The sequence below is a fragment of the Balaenoptera physalus genome, assembly GCF_965194825.1.
Source record: "Balaenoptera physalus genome assembly, chromosome: 13".
Lineage (NCBI taxonomy): Eukaryota > Metazoa > Chordata > Mammalia > Artiodactyla > Balaenopteridae > Balaenoptera > Balaenoptera physalus.
In genome coordinates, this window is record NC_138892.1 from 47,499,327 (window position 1) to 47,522,361 (window position 23,035).

General features: G+C 42.0%; 1 protein-coding gene across 3 annotated transcripts in view; it reads left to right on the top strand.

The window, feature by feature from the left end:
- PTPRB (protein tyrosine phosphatase receptor type B) overlaps positions 1-23,035 on the top strand; it is a 117,929-nt gene that overhangs the window by 71,615 nt on the left and 23,279 nt on the right. For 2 of the 3 annotated variants that reach the window (XM_082422673.1, XM_082422674.1), the window contains 10 exons: positions 2,787-3,050; positions 4,873-5,136; positions 5,880-6,161; positions 9,360-9,638; positions 10,178-10,327; positions 12,557-12,800; positions 18,798-18,904; positions 21,815-21,914; positions 22,752-22,835; positions 22,936-22,953. In XM_082422673.1, the coding sequence (XP_082278799.1) occupies positions 2,787-3,050; positions 4,873-5,136; positions 5,880-6,161; positions 9,360-9,638; positions 10,178-10,327; positions 12,557-12,800; positions 18,798-18,904; positions 21,815-21,914; positions 22,752-22,835; positions 22,936-22,953 (1,792 nt within the window). Of the gene's footprint in view, positions 1-2,786; positions 3,051-4,872; positions 5,137-5,879; positions 6,162-9,359; positions 9,639-10,177; positions 10,328-12,556; positions 12,801-18,797; positions 18,905-21,814; positions 21,915-22,751; positions 22,836-22,935; positions 22,954-23,035 lie in introns of those variants that run through there. The other variant, XR_014252873.1, reaches the window with a different exon arrangement.

Genomic DNA, 23,035 nt, shown 5'->3' on the forward strand with positions numbered 1-23,035 from the left:
TGCCACATAAGGTAACATATTCACAGGTTCCGGGGATTAGGACATGGACATCTTTGGGGGCCGTTATTCAGACAGCACCACTGGTCTAACTGATTATTTATTTATTAAGCACCTAGGTCTGAAAGGAGTTTGATGTCGATAGGGACATAAAGATAAATTAGGCATGCTTCTTGTCCTGGAAGAAGTGACTGACAATTGGGGGAGACAGACACATGGACAAATAATGACAATACATTGTGATAAGGGTTGTTTGTGAGAGAGGAATGTCCAGTGTCAAGGGGAGCATGGATCAGGTGGAATTGGGAAGTCTTCTTGAAAGTGACCTTTCAGTACCGTCATGAAGGATGAAGCAATTCTCCACGTGGAGAAACTCTAGAAGGACACCCAATGCAGACAGACGACCATGTGCCAAGACAGGGAGGCGTGAGAAGGAGCAGTGAGATTTTGTGGCGGCCGAAGTGTGTGTTACATGGTGGAGACGTGAGGCTGGAAAGGCAGGTTCGGGCCAGATTACATAGTGCCTGGCGTGCCTTCCTCAGGAATTTATTTTTCATCTTATAAAATAAATAAAAGGAGACAATAAAAGCCAGAGAGTGAATGTTCTATAATAAAAATTTGTACTTTAAAAAAAAAAAAGGTAAATCAGATGGCAATGGGGGATAGATTGAATGGAGAAGAGACCAAAGGTGGGGAGACAGGCTCATAAATGCACTTGTTATTGAGCACTTACTGTGTGCCAGGCACGGTCCTAAATGCTGGATACACAAAAATGAATAAAACAGCCTTCATGGTCATCAAGCCTATATTCTAGTAGGGGAGAAAGGCAATGAATAAAATAAAGAAGTAAAAAATGTAGTACGTTAAATTGTAATAAACACTGAGGAGAAAATTAAAGCAGGAAGTGAGTTAGCAAGTGCTAGACGCTTACAATTTTAGATAGTACAGTCCTGAAAGGTTCTGTTGAGAAGGTGACATTTGAGTAAAAATCTGAAAGAAGTGAGAAAGAGGACCGTGTAGATATTTGGGGAAGAGCATCCCCAAGCAGAGCAAACAGCAAGGTGAAGAACCTGAGGTGGGAGCATTGGAGAAGCAGTAATGAGGCCACTATTGGTAGAGCACAGTGAGTGACGACAAAGTGAGGGGAGGTGGTCAGAGAGGTAACTGGGGTCCTAAGGTGATGGCAGTCATAGAAACGATAAGGGTCCAAGGCAAAACTAATGCAGGGGCCCTGATGAAGAATAGTAGATATAGTCCAGAAATAGTCCTGCATTAGATAAGATGGCACTTGGTGGCTGAGTGGAGTATAAAATGAGGAATAGAAGAAGACTCTACAGTTTCTACCTGGTAGAAGATGATTCTATTAACTGAGATAGGAGAAGCAGGAGGAGAGAGTGTCAAGGAAAAAGATACAGGGCTCAGTTCTGAGCTGAGTTTGTGATGTCTGAATGACTTGCAGAGAGAGGTGATCAATAGGTCATTGATAATAGGGGCCCTCAGCTCAGAAAAGTGAGCTTGAGATAATGATTTTGACAAAAATTCTAGTTAAATCCATGTTTTAGTCTGTTCAGGATGCTATAACAAGAATACCGTAAACTGGGTGGCTTAAACAACAGACATTTATTTCTCTCAGTTCTGGAGGCTGGAAGTTCAAGGTCAAGGCTCCAGCAGATTTGGTGTCTGGTGAGGGCCCATTTTCTGGATCACAGCGAGAATCTTCTCACTGTGTCCTCACATGGTGGGAAGGATGAGAGAGCCCTCTGGGGTCTCTTTTATAAGGCACTGATCCCACTCATGAAGTCTCCACCCTCATGACCTAATCATCTTCCATTCGCTACCCCCTGAAACCATCATTTTGGCCCTTAGGTTTCAACGTGAATTTCCGGGGGGTCGGGCCGGGGACACAAACATGCAGGCCATAGCGAGCCATAAAGTGAATGAGACTGACTGTTTCGCTAACGTTATCGAATATGAAGGAGACAGAGGGTGGAACCATGGGAAATACCAACTTCTAAGGATCTGGCATAAGGAGAGGGGAAAAGCAAAAGAGCCTGAGAAAGTGTTTGGAGAAGAGAACCCGGGAGAGAGGAGACAGATGTCCTGTTCTATTTCCACTGGCATCCTAAGACTTCCATGGTATCAGGCAGCATCTGTGCCAACAGTTTGGAAGCAGGTCATTTCTGGTGGCACTTGATCACCTTGCCAGCAGGTAGCACGGAAGGCCAAAAGGGTTCCAAAATCCTAATGTAAACCTTTTTTAAAACATGGTTTTGGCTTTTCCTCTTCCTTGTCTTTCCCATGTCTCTGAATCTAGTTTTCTCTTTCTGCCTGATTTTCCCTTTCTTTCATACCTAGTCTCTCCTTCCCACTGCCCTTCCCTCCAATGGTCATTTCTTAGCTCTCAGAGGGCACTCAGAGATAGATTGCTGATCTCTGATCTAGTTCCTAGTATTGGAAAAATATTTAGTCACACAGGTCAGACTAACATTTATTTTACACGCAAAAAATGTCTTTAAAGATAGTTTTCCATTAGTGGGGGTTTTTTCTTGTTGTTCTCTTGGTTTTGCTTTTTAACATTAACTTACATTAACATTAGCTCCAGCCTCGCTAATTCACAATATTCGGGTTTCTTTGCTCTGGGGTCTCCCGAAGTCAGTATTCTTAAAGGCAGGGACGGTGTGTTTTGAGCTGCTTGTTGGAGTGTGGCTATCTAGGCGCCAACCGCGGGCTGGGTCAGGGTTGGCTGTAGCAAAACTCAGTCTCATTCTCTTGCTCCTCAACCTTTCTAGTCCCAGCAGCTGTCACCAACCTGAGGATCACAGAGAACGCCACCAGACACCTGTCCTTCAGCTGGACCCCCTCAGAGGGGGAGCTCAAATGGTACAACATCTTTCTGTACAACCCAGATCGAACTCTTCAGGAGCGAGCTCAAGTTGGCCCGCAAGTCCAGAGCTTCTCTTTTCAGAACTTGCTACAAGGTCGAATGTACAAAATGGTGATTGTAACTCACAGTGGGGAGCTGTCTAATGAGTCTTCCATATTCGGTAGAACAGGTAAGACCTGAACCCAAGCTGTCATGAATAGCAGGGGAACTGTCACAGTACTCACTGGCTTTGCCTTGATTTGTCCTTACTTTCCTGTTCTACCCACGGAGAACTTTATATGAAATTTGTGACCTTTATAGGAAATTTCTGACCCTAAATCAGACCTTTGATTCTATATCAGAATAGTTTTTGCACTGGTTTTTGCTTTGTTTCCTCCACGTGCTTACCTCACAGAGTTTAGTGAGAAACATGAATCTGGCTCCTTTACTTGCCAGCAAACTGCTACGCGAGGGTTATAACCCATCGGGGCTCAATTCAAGCTGTGCCTTTCAGCTTTCTACAGGACATAGATGGAGTGGAGAGCAGGTCCAAAGAAGGGCAGCTACAAATGGGGCCAACAAGCAAAGACTGCTGTGAATCAGAAACACAGCACTAGATGAAGTGAACACAAGAGTTCCAGGAAAATGAGAGGGAGAAACATCTCTGGGTTTTGCAAATAAGAAACTGGATCTACTCTTTCTCCATAATTTGAGTCCATTATCTCATTTTTTCTGTTCAATTTTTATTCTTTTTTAAAATATTTATTTATTTATTTATTTGACTGCCCCGGGTCTTAGTTGCGGCATGTGAACTCTTGAGTTGAGGCATGCGTGTGGGATCTAGTCCCCTGACCAGGGATGGAACCCCGGCCCCCTGCATTGGGAGCACTGAGCCTTAGCCACTGGATCACCAGGGAAGTCCCCAATTTTTATTCTTAATTGACAATTGTTTTTGAGTGCTCTTGTGTGCCAGGCACTGGGCTCACTGTTGCACTGGGAGAGTAGACAAGACTCACAGGGCCCCTGACCTCACAGGGCTCTACACTAGCAGAGAGAAGGAGGGGGCGGGACGGCAGATTTTAAAGGGTGATGATTTTGGAACCCCTTAAATCCTCTGAAGGAAATAAACATGATGTTGTGACACAGCGTGACTCGGCAGGACAAGACTTAGAGACCACTTTAGACAGAGAAGGCTTTTCAGCTGAGACCCGAAGGTGAGAGGAGCCATGGGAAGAGCTCATTTTAGTCACTCAACAGGAGTTCTCAGCTTGTCTTCTGAGGGAATGAAAAAGAGCAGCGGATAAGCCATGAGTGGAATTTCCTAGATGTTACCATCTTCAGGGCCATCTGCCCTCGGCACATCTTCCCTTATCTGCTCATTAATGTTTAAAATTCCTCCAACAAGGGACAACAGTCTTCACTCTCCAAAGAATCATGAAGCTTACGTGCCCACGGGACAGGTGCCAGCCTGACTAACTTATACTATGGTAGAAATGACTGTTAACACTTCACTTCCCAAGTGAGGTTCCATCAGTATAGATTTTGGGGGAAGAAAGGGCTGAGAGAGAGAACTGAGAACCTAAGAGAGGATGGAGAGGAAGTAAAGAGGCCCAGAGAGGGATGTTATGGGATGGTGGCCCGAGTGAGATGGGCCAGACTGGAAGGGGCAGGAACATTTTATGAACAACTTTCAGGGCTTTTTATATCCTAAGTTATGAACTATTTGACCAGACTTAGTCATTTCTGAAGATTTCACTTTATATGTTTATCAGAGGACATGTAGCGAGCATATAGAAGTCACCACCTCTTGTGCTTTGTTTTATTTTAATTTGTGCCAGGTCTCTAGACCACATTCCCCTAAACTCAAGTGACCTGAAGTAGAAGCAAGATCTGACTCTACAATAGGCACTACTCACCCGTACATCCAACATAGCTCATGTTTTCACCTGTGGGCCAAAATGCCCTTGTTTCTATCTGTCTTGTTTTTAATAAAGGTTTTCCCTCTCTTTAAGTCCCAGCCTCTGTGAGTAACCTCAAGGGATCCAATCGAAACATGACAGACAGTCTCTGGTTCAGCTGGAGTCCAGCCTCTGGAGACTTCGACTTTTATGAGCTGATTCTCTATAACCCCAATGGCACAAAGAAGGAAAACTGGAAAGACAAGGACCTGACGGAGTGGCGTTTCCATGGCCTCGTTCCCGGAAGGAAATACATGCTGTGTGTGATAACTCATAGTGGAGATCTCAGCAACAAGGTCACAGGGGAGAGCAGAACAGGTAAGAAGCCCAGGTGCCAATGGCCAAGAGTTGGTGGGAAGTAGCTTCCACAGGCATGTTTTAATTACGGTCTTATTAAAAAGAAATAAAATCGGTAATGATGTACCATGTGCTAGCCCCTGAACTTGGGAAGGCTCTGTGATAGAATGGGTAAAGGAGACAGACTTTGGGTGAAAAGATCTAGGTCCTTGGCTTAGCTCTGCCACTTACCTATGTGAAGCTGGGCAAGTCACCGAGCATCTCTAAGCCTCAGCTTTCTTATCTGTAAAATGGGGATAATCATATACATCATCATTGTGTTACTATGATCAGTGCTTTCTAGATTTTCTTATTTCTTGGGCACACACAGATAACATTGATATCTGTGTGCCACCCTGGGGTCAATGAACAAGGCTCTCTGCAATTGGATGTAACTGTCTGTGGACTCTAGCCTTCACATCCCCAAATCTGATGGAATAAATATCTTCTCATACTTATAATCCATTCAGGGCACACTCATGCTCCATAGCACCCTGGAGAAAAAGCTCTGGTTAAAAAAATTAAAGAAAATGTACATAAAACACTTGAGGACAGTGTCTTACATGTAGTAAACACTGTAAATGGAAGCTCTTATTATTATGTTATCATATTACCTCTTCCTACGAAGTACATTAAACGTATGTCTGAAGTCGCTCAGCTATCTTATTTATATATGTTATGGCATAGAAGTGATTACATGATTTTTTACTTTCTCATACATACAGCCCCAAGTCCTCCCAGTCTTATGTCATTTGCCGATGTTGCGAACACATCGTTGGCCATCACCTGGAAAGGGCCACCGGACTGGACAGACTATGATGACTTTGAGCTGCAGTGGTTCCCCAGAGATGCCGTCACAGTCTTCAACCCCTACAGCAACAGAAAATCAGAAGGACGCATCGTGTATGGTCTTCGTCCAGGGAGATCTTATCAATTCAGTGTCAAGACTGTCAGTGGTGATTCCTGGAAAACCTACAGCAAACCAATTTTTGGATCTGTGAGGACAAGTATGACATGTCTTGATTCTCAGATGAAGTGGGGAGGAAGTAGGTGTTGCAACATCTTATTCCAATGGGGCTTTGGTTTAAATCCACATTTTTACCTGAACTTGGTTAGATTTGAATTCAGACAGAAGTACTATATAGATTTGTTCATTTATTCAACTTTAACAACAAGAAATAATCTCTGCGCTCATGGAGCTTACAGTTGAGTGGGAGGTACTATCATTAAAAAGACATTTTGGGTGTGATGGAGGAAGTATTTGGCACTAGAGAAACACAGGGTAAAGGCATCTGACCCAATAAAAGGGAGCTTCCTAGAAGAAGAAACATCCAAATCAAAACCCAAAGAAAGAGTAAGACTCAGCGGGTGGAGATGCAGAAAGAAGTAAAGAATGTTCCAGGTAGAGAGAAAAAAAGATTCCAAAACCAGGCAGGAGACAGGAATAGAAAGGAGTTTAGCTGGCCAGAGGATAAAAGGTGAGGATTAGGAGAATCAGGTCATAAAATGTCTTGTGAGCCATGGTAATGATTTTGAACCTCAGTCCATTGGAGCCACTGAAGGATTTTCAGCCGAGATATAATCAAATTTGCATTTTAGAAAGTCACTATGGGGGTGGAACAGAGAACAGATTGAAAGGGGCAAACTAGAAACAGAGGTACTGGTTAGGACCTATTGCTGTAAATTCTAAAGATGAAAATACTTCAACAATAAAGTACATATCAGTTTCTTCCCCAAGGCATTTTGAGATAAATACCACAGACCTCAAAGAAACAGAAGTTTTTGGTATAGGAACCTCAATCCAAATATTTATTTTTCAATAATACCCAGTAAATGTAGTTTCTGAGATCAGATCAGATAGTTATTGGTTATTGATAAAATACAAAGTTGAAAATTAGAAATTTAAGCCAGTAGCTGTTTTGTTAATTCAACAAACATTAATGCTACAAAAATTATAACTCTTTGGATTGTATCCAAAGAGCAGTTTGGGATCACATAGGTGTGTGTCAAGAGAAATATGTGAAAAAGAACTAAGAGTTTTAGTTTATAGCAAGATCAAGAGGGGTTTGCAGTGGCATATTGTGGGCTGTGTAATTGAATCACGGGTGTTAGAATCTGAGAGCTCAGCTGAGGTTGGGCTGGTCAGGTCACATCTGGAATATTGTATTCGGTCCTGGATGCTAGAATTTAAGAGAGGCATTTACCAAATGGGGCCTGCCCAAGAGGAAAGCAACCGGCACCAAGAGGGACTCGATGCTGAGTTTTACGGGGAATGGCGGAATGAACTTTGAGGGTTGCATTAGTTCAGACTGGGTTTGGCTGTGGGTAACAGAAAACACAAGATAACAGAGGATTAAACAAAACAGAAGTTGAGAATTCTCATGTAAAATCATTCCAGTGCCCCATTTCTCACAGACACGTTCCTGCCATGATGAACAGCTTGCACTGCTGCACCAGCCACCTTCCCACTCCTCCCAGCCGCACCCTTGGTGCCCGGGTTTGTGGTTTTCTCTGCCTAAAATGCCCCTCTCCCAATATCTTGGCGAGGTGTCATCTCTGCCAGAAAGGCTTTGCTAACTCCTGCCCACCGCTAACACCAGAAGCAGAAAGTTGTCTGTCACTTCACACAACATCCTCTTCCCCATTTCTTCTGGTACATTCTCTTTTCTACCTTGTATTATGACTGGTTTGGACTCATCTCCCTTCCTAGAGGTTACGGCTAATGTCTTATTCACTTCTGGACTGTTCACAGTCTCTAGAAGGGCACATCGCACATAGTAGGTACTCGTTTCTTAGTGAATGGAGATGTAACCTGAGTCTTGGAAGGCAGGCAGGGTTTAGAGGTGAAAAGGAGGAGAGAGAAGGAACTGAAGGAAGAGATCAAAGCAAATTTCCATATTATACTTTGTGTAAATTATCAGAATTACAGATTAGGCAGGATGTTTTAAAAGAATTTCTCCAAAGCTGAAAGAGGAGGTGTCTTTGGGTCTCAGCTGTGACTTGGTTTGAAGGGAGCTCAAAAGATTAACAAGCAGTTAATGTTTGAAAAGACACAATTATTGTCTGCCTCAAAGGCCAATTCTTCCTCTATCCTGAAAACTCCTCGGCTTGATTTTTTTTCCTAAATCATCCTCATCTAACCTGCTGTGACTTAGCTTACATTTACAGACCTTGATATGAAACAGGAATTCACTCAGTAGCACACAGATGCTGAGTGTTTGTTGAGGACAAGGATTCCTGTAACAAAGCACGTGTCAGGGGAAGGTGGGTCGTGCTCCAAATCAGAGCAACAGGTGCTGCGCCGGGAGGGCCGAGTAGGTCTACACATAGTTCCCAGAAGAGCATATATAACAGGGTAACCTACACAGTTTGGTTGTTAACTTGCACAGTCACGTGACTGCTTTTCTTTCAGATTCATGGTTGTGTCACTCACAGGAACAAATAAAATCAGCTGCCATTCAAGCCCCTACTGAGTCAGGCACTCTGTCAGGCAGAAGAAAGTGAATGACCATAAGCACAGGGGGATGAAACAGGGGGGGTGGAAGAGTCTGGCATATGTGGGGAATCACAGCAGTTCAGTCCCTGGAGCGTGGCGTGTGAGCAGGGAGGGGCAGGCAAAAAAATGGAAGACAGGGACAGAAGCCAGACCCAGAAGGTAAACGCGTCAGCAACGCCATTTCTTACTTTCCTCATTTTAAGAACTAACTTTTATTGAGCAGTTAGCACGCCAGCCAGTGTGCTGGTTGGCTGTGCATGTTTCAGCTCATTGAGTCATTATAGTAACCATATGAAGTAGGTATTCTTAATTTCCCCACTTTACAGATAGGCCACAGATACGTTAAATCACTTGCCCACGAGTGCATCACTGGTAAATAGAATTTGAATTCAGGCAGTTCAAGCTGCATCTCTCGGCTACTCTGCCCCACCTTCTATCTGACTTCTGCCACTTGATTTCAGTGCCCACGTGTACATTTGTGTTTCCAGTCACAATGGCACCTGGTGATTTTTCTAAAGGGACAGAATTTTAACGTGTAGTGTTTCTCAAAGCGGAGCCTCATAGGCAGAGATCCCCTTGGAGATCTATGAAAGACAATTCACACGAAGATTGGGAATTATTTATTTAGATCTCTGAGCTAGTTGGAGCCAAAGGAGCTAAAAGGAGGTCTCACAGAGTTGTGAAAAGTGTCTCTTCCTGTCTCCTTTAGAGCCAGACAAGATACAGAATCTGCATTGCCGTCCTCAGAACTCCACGGCCATCGCCTGTTCTTGGATCCCTCCCGATTCTGACTTTGATGGGTACAGCATTGAGTGCCGGAAAATGGACACTCAAGAAGTTGAGTTCTCCAGAAAGTTGGAGAAAGAAAAATCTCTGCTCAACATCATGATGCTAGTGCCCCATAAGAGATACCTGGTGTCCATCAAGGTGCAGTCAGCCGGCATGACCAGTGAGGTGGTTGAAGACAGCACCATCACCATGATAGACCGTAAGTGTCCCTGGAGGCGTATGCAGGGCGTGTGCCTTTCTCCATGGTATCCATCACCCCTGTTCCCGTGTGTACGGCTCACCCACAGTAGTGTGTCTTGTTGTCACTTGAAGAGGACCTGAAAGGCTCTGGGAAGTAGAAACATTTCTCTGTGTAACGCATCCTGGCAGCAAACAAGTTAAATGATCTTAAAGAACCTGAATGAGTTAGTATTTAAATACATCTCTTTGCCTGATATAGTTAGAGCTATAATGGAGCTTTTAAGCAGTTTGATGCTACAACTTCAGGAAATCCTGCTGAGGAGCTGCCTCTTTCCTTATGTTTAATGTGCTACTGGCAAATCACTTCCTCTGCCTGCTTCCCTTCAGGAGAGGAGGAGGTTTCCTTGATTCCAAGCATTACACACACACACACACACACACACACACACACACACACACGGTCTGATGTAGGTGAGTAGAGACCTTCATTTCACTGATATTTTATATGTAAAAGCATAGTTGTGACCCTTCTTGGTTCCCTCCCCACCCTTCTTCCAGGCCCTCCTCCTCCACCTCCACATATTCGGGTGAATAAAAAGGATGTGCTAATTAGCAAATCTTCCATCAACTTTACTTTCAACTGCAGCTGGTTCAGCGACACCAATGGAGCTGTGAAATACTTCACAGTGGTGGTGAGAGAGGCTGACGGTAAGTGATCACGAATTAACTCTGCTGTAAGACACAGGATTACTTTCCCAAAAGTCACTGTGGGAGCTCCTTTTGTGACAAGTTTTTAAAAGAAGAAAACTTAATTTTTATGTCGTTTCACTCTCTCTCTGCTGGATGCAGGGAGATGTAACAAAAAACTGCTCAAAGGTTCTTTCAGCAATAAAGCCTGTTATCTGCTGGGTTTAATTATTAAATGGGTGAGTAATATTAATAGCAGCTACATCAATAATAACAATAACCATCATTTCTTGAGCCCGCACTATGTGCCAGGCACTGTTGGAAGTGCATTGCATGTACTGACTCATTCAGTCTTCTTTGCTACTTATTCAGTCCCGTTCAGCTCCTTTGTTCTGCCATTAAGCAGCTGTATACTTCATCTGCCTTCCCCTCTTCCTGTCTCAATACCTGCACCAATCATACACTCCCAAACCACCCACCAATTCACACAAATATTCAAAAGCTTAAAAGAGGGGAAAAAAATGATCATGAAGAGCATTCCTCCTTTCTCTACTGAATTTTCAATAATATGTTTCATTATCTAGTCCACTAAATTATTCAGTGTTACCCAATTCTTATGGATCAGGCAAATACTAGGTAATTCTTATAATAACATTCCATACAACCACCAAGTATGATCTTTAGAGCTTATTACATCAGCATTCATCAAATCATCTGCAGGAGTGCTGTATCTGGGGGCACACATGTCCATATGTGTATTTGCCACTGAGGTCTTGTGTGTTCTTTCTCCAAAACAGATGTTTGTGTCTGGAATGACATTAATATATTCTACGTGTCTTATATTTTTCAAAGTTGTTTAAGGTGCTGCACTGGAGTTTCTTAAGCATCCCAGACTATTTTAACCCATTTGTGGGCAATGGGAAGCTTTAAACCTGCCATGACAAATGTTGGAGCTAAACAGTATTTCATTCTCACTGTGTGTTTTTACATTTTATTTAATTGTACTAGAGCTGGTTATGCATAATTAATTCAATAATTTCAAGGGTCAATGTTGCATTCCAAGTTTCCTCACACATCCTAACTGGAGATAAATAGGTGAACTGTGGAGAGACTTTAAATTTAAGTAGGCTGCACTGAAGACAGTGTTTTCCTACCTGAATATAAGGCAGTAGCTGAAGAAAAGTAATACCCCAGAATTCAGCCTCGTGTTCTCCAGCCAGGTGGGTTTCAATTACTGATGTCCATGGAGATGGGCTGTGCTCCCCCGGTGATCTAAGATAACAGTCCATCTCACATAAGTGTCATTTATAGCATATATACTCTTCCTAAAGGCAACCTTCCTTTTAACTACTGCCAACAGGAGAGTATTTCCAAGATCCATTCATTTTTGAGCAAATTTTATCAAACAATAAAAGTTTAATAAATTGAGATTGAGTCCAGGATACAAAGAAGCCCCACAGTACCACTCCTTAAAGTTCACTGTAAATGGTATCCAATCTCTATAATATTTGTCTTCCTAATTATGCTTTCCTCCAGCCAACATCAAAACGAGTTTGCAGTGCCAAAACACACAGCAGGCTGGGTGGACAGGGGAAGAGTTCTGGGAAGTGTTCTGCATGAGGGACCAGATTCAAGCCAAGATTAAGCTGTACTCAAGATAACAGAGCAGGACACGGAGCAATTATCAGACTGGGCACAGCACGGGGAGCGTGCCTATGAGGCGACTGCTCTGGCCTCAGACCTGATTCCTCTTATCTTTTCCCCATTTCCCAGGTCATAGGGATCTCCTTATTCGCTCAGCTACAATGGTTATTGGCAAGGTAGAGACCTTTCTGAGTGGCTTGACTCTCACAATGGGGAGTGTCCAACTTTCTGGAGTTACGGGACACGTTATCATTTGATGCAGGAGCCACCCTCTCATTCACACATATTTTATTTCCTAGAAAAATGATAGTGTATGTATGTGTGTGTGTGTGTATGTGTGTGTGTCCGTGTGTGTGTCGGTGTAGATGAATATGCATATATAAAATTTTGTATATGCACTATTTATTTTTAATTTTTACTTATTTTAGAAAAAGTGAATTAAATTAATTTCATTGGGAGAATTTCATAGCATCCTTTGAGATCACAGATTCTGCACTCCAGGGATGACTAGAGATAGTGGGTGAGGAGGTAACCTCAGAAACCTAGTTAGAAATTCACTGAAGTCACAAGAAAGTCAGTGCTTCACTGTGGGTTTTCTCCCTCCAGGCAGTGATGAGCTGAAGCCAGAACAACAGCACCCTCTGCCCTCCTACCTGGAATATAGGCACAATGCCTCCGTTCGGGTGTATCAGACTGATTATTTTGCCAGCAAATGTGCCGAAAGTCCTGACAGCAACTCTAAGAGTTTTAACATTAAGCTTGGTGCAGAGATGGAGAGCCTGGGTGGAAAATGTGATCCCAATCAGCAAAAATTTTGTGATGGACCGCTGAAGCCGCGCACGGCCTACAGGTTAGATGTATTACCGTCATTTTGCTAGAAGGGACGTGCTCCATCACTGGGCGCTCAGCTGTCTGGGCCTCAGATGCACACGAGCTCCTGTAGATTAATAACCTGTGTTACAAGAGTGCTCTACATTTTACTAGGTAATTTATAAAAGTTGTGTTCCTGCCTGCATTCACAGGTAATGTGTAAAGAAGGCCTTCGCGTTGTGCAAAAGCTCCAATTCATTATGTGAAGAATTGAAGGTTCTTAATAGATTGTCCTTTCTCCTAAAACTTCTCTAGTATGAATCAGACAATTTACTTACCATGTTAACAATTGTGAAAATGTCCAAACAGAAAGACTGAGTTCAGGGAGACTCAAGAAATATGAGGTTTTATCTTCCACTTTTAGTGAGGATTGGAATTTACCTTCTAAGGCGTAACAAGATGAAACTGCTCTTTGGTCCAGATAGAACCCTTGAAGGGAAAGGCCCCTGAATGAGTGGAAGCACCCTCTCCTCCCAGTAAGATGGCAGATGTAAAGGAGCAGCTATTTGGTTTGGCCCCAGGGAGCACTACTGCGGCCAACAGGCCCTTCCATCTGTAGGAATTGTCTGTGCCCTTCATCTACACTATGCTCCCCGAAAGCAGGTGTAAGTATACACAGCCCCCCAAACCAGGATCCCCAAGAGATAGAGAACCTAGGCTGCCATCTTGGATATAAGGCCACAGGCATCCAAGGTTAGTACTTCTGCAGAGGATGTGCCTTCTCTGCTGGGTGTTGGCAGAGCTGATATCCAGCCAGTATGGCAGTCAGTCAGGTTCTCTATGGGCCAGTGTCCATTCTGGTTGGTCCATGTCCAGGTCTTACTAACTCTTGCATATTTTGAGTATCACCCCTGAATTTCAGCAGAAACTTTTCTGCCAGTTCCAAAAGGAGACAGTGACACGGCATCATGTCATTCTTAGCCCCTCCCTTGCATCAACAAAGGCAGGCCAACAGTTTCCCTAAAACAGAGGACTCACTTTGAGCAGGAACTCTGTAGAGCTACCTCTGCCCAGGACTCACCACAAAAGTGCTATTGCCACACAGCCAAGGTTGGCACCTCCAAAGTAAACACACACAAACTTATTAGTGATGTTTGCTTGAGGAAGAGGCCATATGAGCCTACCTGAAGGAGATGAGATCTCAGACAGAGCAAAGGAGAAATATAAAAGAGATCAGAATGCTGGGATCCTTTAGTTCCTTTTAGAATCAAGAGATGCCTCAGCTCCTTGGTCACTTGGGCTCCAGGAAATTTGAGGAAAAGTCTCCTAAGGGCTATTTTCTCTTTGTGGGTTGGAAAGTTGAGGCTGTTTTTGTTTTCTTGTTTGCTTTTTGAAAGAGAAGGAGAGAAGATGACTCATTACTACGTTTAAGAAAGAGAACAAGAAGCTAGAGAGAGTTCACGTGTGGACCAGGCCCCCAGCCTCCCAGCACACTCCTCTCTGTCCATAACAGCAGCCAAGGTCCTAGGAAGAGGCCCTGCATTCGAGTTCCAGCACTGCCACTTTTCAGCTGTGTAACCTTGGAAATGGCATTTCAGTTCTCTAATTCTCACTTTCCTCATCTGCAAAACATCACAGGACTGTCCTGAGGAGTCATGTAGATGACAGATCAAGCCTAGCCATGTCTCTTCTAGATTAAGGTCTTTCAGTGGTTCCCATTCATTTCCAGGAGCAAGTGAAGATTCCAGAGCAGGGCACACAAAGCCCCCGCCTCCTCCCTCCTGCCTGCCCCGCCAGCTTTGTCTCCCACCATTTGCCCCAAGTACACTCTGCCCTTTTGCTTTACCCTATTCCTCTGAGTTCCCTTAAATCTGACGTGGCTCTCTTAGACCCCTGAGCCTTTGCACATTCTTTTCACTCTGTTTGGGATGCCCTCCACTCTCCTGTCTGACTGGTGAATTGCTTCATACACTTTAAAAGCCAGCTCAACCTGCAACTAGCCGGCGCCACCCCTGTTAATCCACAGCTGGGTGGTTGGGCCCTCAGCTCCATTTCCACAGCACCCAGTCTCTACACCCCTCTAATCCTCCAGTTAGCAGTAGTTTTTAGCCCTTTGTTTAATAGCCTACCCTCTTCACTAGGCTTCAAGAGCTCACAGTCTAATAGGGGAGACAGACATGACATCGGTCACAAAACAATATAGCAAGTACCGGGCACAAAAGAGACGCCATTAAATGTTTATGAACAAATAAGGGAATGAGCCAAGATGCTCTATGAAGAGTTACACATTCTTATTATAGCTTAATCAACTCCTGCCATACTAATTTGTTTTCTAGGACACAGCTTTCCTCTATTTCTCCACATTTTGTTCACTCCTGTGAACAGCAGGCCAGGCAGATAATGCTTGATACGAGCACAGAGAACCGCATGCTAAGTGACCCCCCGTGTGGTAGCTGCTGAACCCAGGCTCTGTGCAGGCAGAATTCTGCCTGTCTCACGATGATAATCACCATGGTGACCCTCAATGCTCTCAGGCATCTTTTTTTTCAGAGAGAATAGGTAGACAGGAAGGAACATGGAAAAAGAAAAATTAGGATGGAAAAGAAATGAGAAATGCTAGGTTTAGCTGATATGCAAGTGTATTATGTCAACGAGTATATAATGTGTTTCCTTTCATTGTTGGGTTCCTACTATCCGGGTATAAAATTAGCGTTGTTCCATATGGGAAGAGAACGGGCGGATCATGATGGGTGAGAAGCAGTTTGGAGGTTGGGGAAGTGCTAATTTGGTTTTGTTTCTATTCTAAATAGAATAGCAATGTGACCACGCTCAGGTATCAGCTTCCCTTGACCTCATTTTCCTCAAATGAAGGAAATTGAACCACATGATCTGTAACTTTGTGCTATAGAATTCTGATTCTGGACACATTTAAAGTTGAAAAACTTACTATCAGATATCAGTTCATTAAAATAATCTTATATACATATACAGAAGACATGTCTGTAAAATATGGGCAGAAATGTTGAAGGACATAAGAGGGGTATAGGTAAATAAATGCTATGAAGTTTCAAAAGTCTTCTTGAAGGAGGTATCATTTTGGCTGGGCGCTGAAAAGTAGGGAAGAATTTGAAACTATGGAGATTGAGGCAAGAGGAGATTCAAGGTGCAGGGAACAGTCACAGTACAGAGGCAGAAATACACAGATTGTCTAGAGAAGAGCAAATACTCCCATTTGAAAGTGGGGGTCATGTAGAGGGGTAGTGGGGAAGACAAAAGCAGGAAGATAGGATGGGACAGGATTCGGAATAGGTGCTAATTGCTGGGCTAGGAAATGTGGTTGTGGTGCCCATTACTGGAAGGGTTTAAGGGCAGAGTTCCTGTGGACCTGCTACTTTTAAGCCAAGCCTACAGTAAGTCATTATCTCCTTCCAGGGTTCCTAAAGGCCCTTATTCATCTGGATCCATTTTGTACTTTGCATTTGCACCTGTGAATCCCAGAATTCCAGAGCAGAACCTGTCAAGGTTGTTATACCCAATGCTTTGATTTTCACAGATGAGAAAACTGAGGCAAAAAGAACTTTGGGAACCATTCACCTAATCAGTGACAGTGAGAGCTAGACCTCAAACCCTATGCTTCCTAGCCCAGGCCCTTTTTTGCCACCCCTCCAACAGAAGTCACTGCTGTTAAACCAAAATTAAGCCAAGAGGAAATAAGAGACAGCGATTTGGACTACGAGTCAGAAAGTACCGAGTTTGGTTTTCTTTTACCAGCTTTCTCTATAGATCTTGAGTGAGAAATGGAATCTCCCCAAGCTTCAGGTTCCAAATCTCTGAAATAATATCATAACCTTCTTATATTGGAGAGGTTGGAGATGGTCAAACAGAATCATATTTATAAAAGTTCTCCACACTTACAAATCACTATACAAATAAACGAAACTTTTTTTTAACATCTTTATTGGAGTATAATGGCTTTACAATGGTGTGTTAGATTCTGCTGCATAACAAAGTGAATCAGCTATACATATACATACATCCCCAAATCTCCTCCCTCTTGCGTCTCCCTCCCACCCTCCCTATCCCACCCCTCTAGGTGGACACAAAGCACCGAGCTGATCTCCCTGTGCTATGCGGATGCTTCCCACTAGCTATTTTACATTTGGTAGTGTATATATGTCAGTGCTACTCTCTCACTTCGTCCCAGCTTACCCTTCCCCCTCCCCGTGTCCTCAAGTCCATTCTCTACGTCTGTGTCTTTACTCCTGTCCTGCCCCTAGGTTCTTCAGAACCTTTTTGTTTTTTTTTTTTTTTAGGTTCCATATATATGTGTTAGCATACGGTATTTGTTTTTCTCTTTCTGACTTACTTCATTCTGTAGGACAGTCTCCAGGTCCATCCACCTCACTACAAATAACTCAGTTTCGTTTCTTTTTATGGCTGAGTAATATTCCATTGTATATATGTGCCACATCTTCTTTATCCATTCATCTGTCAATGGACACTTAGGTTGCTTCCACGTCCTGGCTATTGTAAATAGTGCTGCAATGAACATTCTGGTACATGACTCTTTTTGAATTATGGTTTTCTCAGGGTATATGCCCAGTAGTGAATTGCTGGGTTGTATGGTAGTTCTATTTTTAGTTTTTTGAGGAACCTCCATACTGTTCTCCATAGTGGCTGTATCAATTTACATTCCCACCAACAGTGCAAGAGGGTTCGCTTTTCTCCACACCCTCTCCAGCATTTACTGTTTGTAGGTTTTTTGATGATGGCCATTCTGACTGGTGTGAGGTGATACCTCATTGTAGTTTTGATTTGCATTTCTCTAATGATTAGTAATGTCAACCATCCTTTCATGTGTTTGTTGACAATCTGTATGTCTTCTCTGGAGAAATGTCTATTTAGGTCTTCTGCCCATGTTTGGATTGGGTTGTTTGTTTTTTTGATATTGAGCTGCATGAGCTGCTTGTATATTTTGGAGATTAATCCTTTGACAGTTCCTTCGTTTGCAAATATTTTCTCCCATTCTGAGGGTTGTAAAAGAAACTCTTTTCATGGGAGAGACTCCTTTCAATGTCCAAAGGTATAAGACATTAGCAACACACACCAACTCCTCCCCTCCCACTTAACACGCGTTGACTGCTTGTTACCCTTTGGGGACATTACATAATACCTCCATCAACAGTCTGTTATTCCTGGAAGTACAACTTTTGACTTGGAAGGTTTCTTTTAGAGATGGAAATTACAGATGTGGTTGATCAGTATCATCTTGAAGATGTTGAGGAGATTATACTTGGACCTGGGCATGAGTGAGAAGGAGAGGGCAAAAGGTCAGAACAATTTGTCCTGGCTGGTACTAATGTTGGTACTACTTCAGCATTATTACAGGATGTGCCCAGATACTTTCGGGTTAAGCAAATCTAGATTTTTTTTTTTTAAGGAAAAAAGAGTCGTCCATTACTTTTCATACGATTTAAATTAACCCTAGAAAAAGTTTTCCCATATAAACCGATCCTCATACTCTCAGTAAACCTATAGTCTGGGAATCTTCAGGATAGAACGGACTGAGGAGGTCACCCAAGCCAATCTATAACTTAGTGCAGGGCTGCTGTCCTACAGATTCCCTGAGAGCTGGTTCTCCAGTCTCTGCTTAAACACCCTCAATGACTGGAAGCTCACTACCTATGAGGCAGCTCATACTCTAGATGTTAGAAAGTGATTTTTTGTTCCCATATTGCCCTATAACTTCAGCCTACTAGGCTTAGTTTTACATTCAAGAGTGTAAACGTCGAGATGATAGGGACTTATTCTTTGCAGTATATCCAGCTCCTGGACAGGTACCGGCACACAGTGGGGGCTCAATAAATATTTGATGAATAAATGAATGAATGCATGAATGCACGAACCCAGGGCTATCTGATTTCATAATTCATACCCTACCCTACATACATATTGACCAGGTGACCACCCTGTTTCTCCTTGACCCTACTGTGGTGAGTCACTAATTTGTACTTAAATAAATTGGTTTTCTTTTCAGAATCAGCATTCGGGCTTTTACCCAGCTATTTGATGAGGACCTGAAGGAATTCACAAAGCCACTCTATTCAGACACATTTTTCTCTTTGCCCATCACCACTGAGTCAGGTAAGGCTAACCTTTCCATCGACTTTACATAGTCTGCCAAACACCATGTCACCTACAAGAACCTCTAGTGGGGAGATCTGGGGACTTGGCTGATGGTGGTAAGGGGAACATTTATTTTTGCTTGGATTTTAATCTTTATATGATCATGGATTGATGTGGATTAGAGGAATTTCACAACTTCTGTAGCAGAATGGACTGAAAGGGGATTAATCTTGTAAAGAAGGTAGAAAGAAATACCAGATTTTTTTCCTATTAAAAATGAATTTTTTTAAAAAACAGTGGATGAAAAACATTCAAATCAAGAGCTTGCACAGGCCAAAACAGAAGTAGGTACAAAAGGCTTTCAAGTCGTTAGCGGGAATGTGTATATGAAATATATGCATAGAAATGCTTAGAAAAAAAAAGACTAGAAGGAGAAAACACCAAAGTATTAATGATTAATATCTCAAAGTAGTGGGATTACAGGTGACTTTTTTCCTTTTGTTTATTTTACGTTGCTTTTACATGATAAAAAATGTTAACTTGGCTTTACATAAATTTATGTTAGAGGGAAAGCCTGAGTAATAATAGTCGCTAATTTTACTTTTCACCCTGTGGAACAGCAGTTTTAAGCACTGTGCTTAGAATATACCTGATCCTCACTACAACCTTTTAAGGTAGATCCTATTATCATCCCCATTTTAAAGGTGAGGATTTGAGGTACCAAGAGTTTATGTAACTTGCCCAAGATAGCAGAGCTGCAATTCTGGCACTTTCTGCCTGACCTCTTAACTTCTGCACTGCTCGGATTCAGAATATTTCCAACATGCTGAGAATAGCTTTATTGTTTAGCACATTGTTCTTTGATACCATTATCTTTCCAGCCTTTCCCTGTACCCAGCCTTCCACAATGCTTGGTCTCAGGAAGTTCTTCTTTATAGCTGAAACAGCCTCTCATGCTGTATGACAAAAGATGACTCAGCCTCACAAACACTCCCATCTATTTATGCCAAATATAGGGATAATCTCCCACTTTTCAAACCAAAAAGGGATCAGAACACAGGAGGATTTAGATGTGTTTGCTTATAATTTAATGTTAAGTAAGGGATTTGTAAACAAAATTCTTCCCTATTTAAATTATTGTTATACAACAAAAATTGTATGTAGTCCAATAAAGGAAGATAGTAAACATATATCCAAAAAAAGAATATTAACCACAGTAAAAGAAAGATGACTGTGTTGATTTGGTAAGTAAGTCTTGAAAAGCACATTGAATAAACAAATCCAAGGGCTTAAAATGCAACTTCAAAAATGGACTACTCCACAGACCTAAATGTAAGAGCTAAAATGATCAAACTTTTAAAAGAAAACATAGGAGTAAATCTTTGTGACCTTGAGTTAGGAAATGGTTTCTTAGCTATGATACCAAAAGCACAAGCAACAACAACAACAAACTAGATAAATGGGACTTAATTAAAATTTAAAACTCTTGTGCTTCAAAGGACACCATAAAGAAAGTGAAAAGACAACCCACAGAATGGGAGTAACTATTTGCAAATCATATATCTGATAAAGGTCAAGTATCCAGAATATACAGAACACTTACAACTCAATAATAAAAAGACAAACAACACAATTTAAAAATGGGTAAAGGATGTGAATAGACATTTCGCCAAAGACAATACATAAATGTCCAATAAGCACATGGAAAGATGCTCAACATCATTAGACATTAGGGAAATGCAAATCATAACCACAATAAAATACTACTTCACACCCACTAGAATGGCTATCATCAAAAAGACAATAACAAGTGTTAGTAAGGATATGGAGAAATCTGAACCCTTATACATTGCTTGTAGAATGTATCAATAAAATGGTGTAACTTCTTTGGAAAACAGTTTTGCAATTTCTCAAAAGGTTTAATAACCTAGAGTTACCCTCTAACCCAGCAATTCCACTCCTAAGTGTATACCCAAGAGAAATGAAAATAAAAACTTGTATATGGAGATTCATAGCAGCTTTATTCATAATAACCAAAATAATAGAAATAACCCAAATGTCCATCAATGGCTGAATGGACAAACAAAATGTGATATATCCACACAGTGGAATATTATTCAGCATAAAAAGGAATGAAATACTGATACATGCCACAACATGGATGAACCTTGAAAACATGCTAAGTGAAAGAAGCCAATCACAAACAAAGCACCTATTTATTACTCAATTTATTGTCCAGAACAGGCAAATCTATGAAGACAAAGTAGATTAGTGGTTGCCAGGGTCTAGGGAGAGGGAATGAAGAATGACTGCTAAGGGGCATTGGGGATTCTTTTAGGGGGGTGATGAAAATGTTATAAAATTGAATGTAAAATAATTGATTGAATTGTGCAGTTTAAATTGGTGAATAGTATGGCATGTGAATTATATTTCAATAAACTGTTTTTAAAATGGGCTACCTGTTCATAAACCCCCAGTGGCAGTATCGAACCAGATAATAAAAATGGAATTTCATTAAAATAATTCTGAGCAATTCACTGGATTTGCCAGTGTCCCAGATGCTGTAAAACACGTTTCATACAAGTGAAATAGCATATTTACCTTGGTGGCAAACTGCTGGCCTTTATCTCAAGTGCCCCCAAAGCTTCACATACAAGCATAGATGAAGTCCCAAATTCCTTTATAAGGTGAACACCATTGACTTCAAAAGTATAATGACCAAGCTGCTGTTACAGGGTAGTAGCCAATGTTTCATCTTTTCAGCTGCATACTGCTTAGCCTTTAGATAGTAAATGCCTTAATGTGGGCATCGTTTGAATCCTTCTGTAATAACATTCCTAGGGAGCTAGGGTTCCAATAGCTATCTTACTGGTTCTTTAACACTAATTTTCCCACCTGGGTTTGTTGTTGCCCTCTGGATTATTGTAGAGCCTTTGTTTGGAGTTATTGAAGGTGTGAGTGCTGGTCTGTTCTTAATTGGCATGCTGGTAGCTGTTGTTGCCTTATTAATCTGCAGACAGAAAGCCAGGTGAGTACAAAGATCCCTTTGGCAATTGGGTCCACAATTTTAAAGATGCAACTGAAAATGCTCTTTAGCCTGAAAAGTCAGGAGGGAAAATCATTTAATTTCTCCAGGTTAAATCACCTTTGTTTCTTCAGAAAAACAAGAATCAAACCCTAAAACCATGACTCACTTTTTTCAGCCTCTCTACATACCACTGCTGAGTCTTGCCCTTACCAAATGACTGAGGGGCCATCTGTAGCCTCATTTGGATGTGAAATAGCTCCTTTGGCACAGGAAAAAAAAATCGTGTGTGTGGTTCAGTTACCTCACGGAGACAGAGATGTCTGCAAATTGTGTGCCCGAATACTTTTCTGAAATATGCTGAAAAGTATGGTTGACATCTCCATTTTGTGGCTCATATCTGCCATGATAACTTAAGAAGGGACCAAAAAGAACTAAACAGCATGTGGCCCCAATGCCATGCCCTCTTTTCTTAGGGAATTTCTTTTCTTTGGCATGTCCTCTCTCTTGCAGTCGTGTCTTGCCTCTAAGGTTTACTCTCTGTGTGTGTGTGTTTATAGAAAGCTTTATTGAGAGCGTGGGAAGTGATTATGACCTGTAGCCAAAAACCAGAAGACAAATCTTCAGCTATTGCAGGATGGTTTCTGAGTGGGAAAAATCTATTTCTTCTTTATGTTCTTCCTCCCTTTTCCCTCCCTCAAAGGGATGTTGGCTGAGTGTAAAATATACATGTACTGAAAAATCCATATTTGCACAAACATGCACAGCCTTACCATAAATGGAGAAATTTGTTTAAATTATTTCGTAACCAGAATATAAGTCCTCTCCCTTGTGTTTCAGCCATGGTCGAGAAAGGCCCTCTGCCCGCCTGAGCATTCGTCGGGATCGACCACTGTCTGTCCACTTGAACCTGGGCCAAAAAGGGTGAGCACGTTTTCCTTCACTTCATTTATTGAAAGATGAGTTGACTGTATTACATGAGATTTGCTAATGAGATCTTTCTTCTTTTGGCTTTTCTTCACAGTAACCGGAAGACTTCTTGGTAAGAGAGAGAACTCATTAGTTACTGTATTATCTGCTTTTGAAATGTAACTGGGGCTGGGTATGGCATTTTCCCTGTTCTT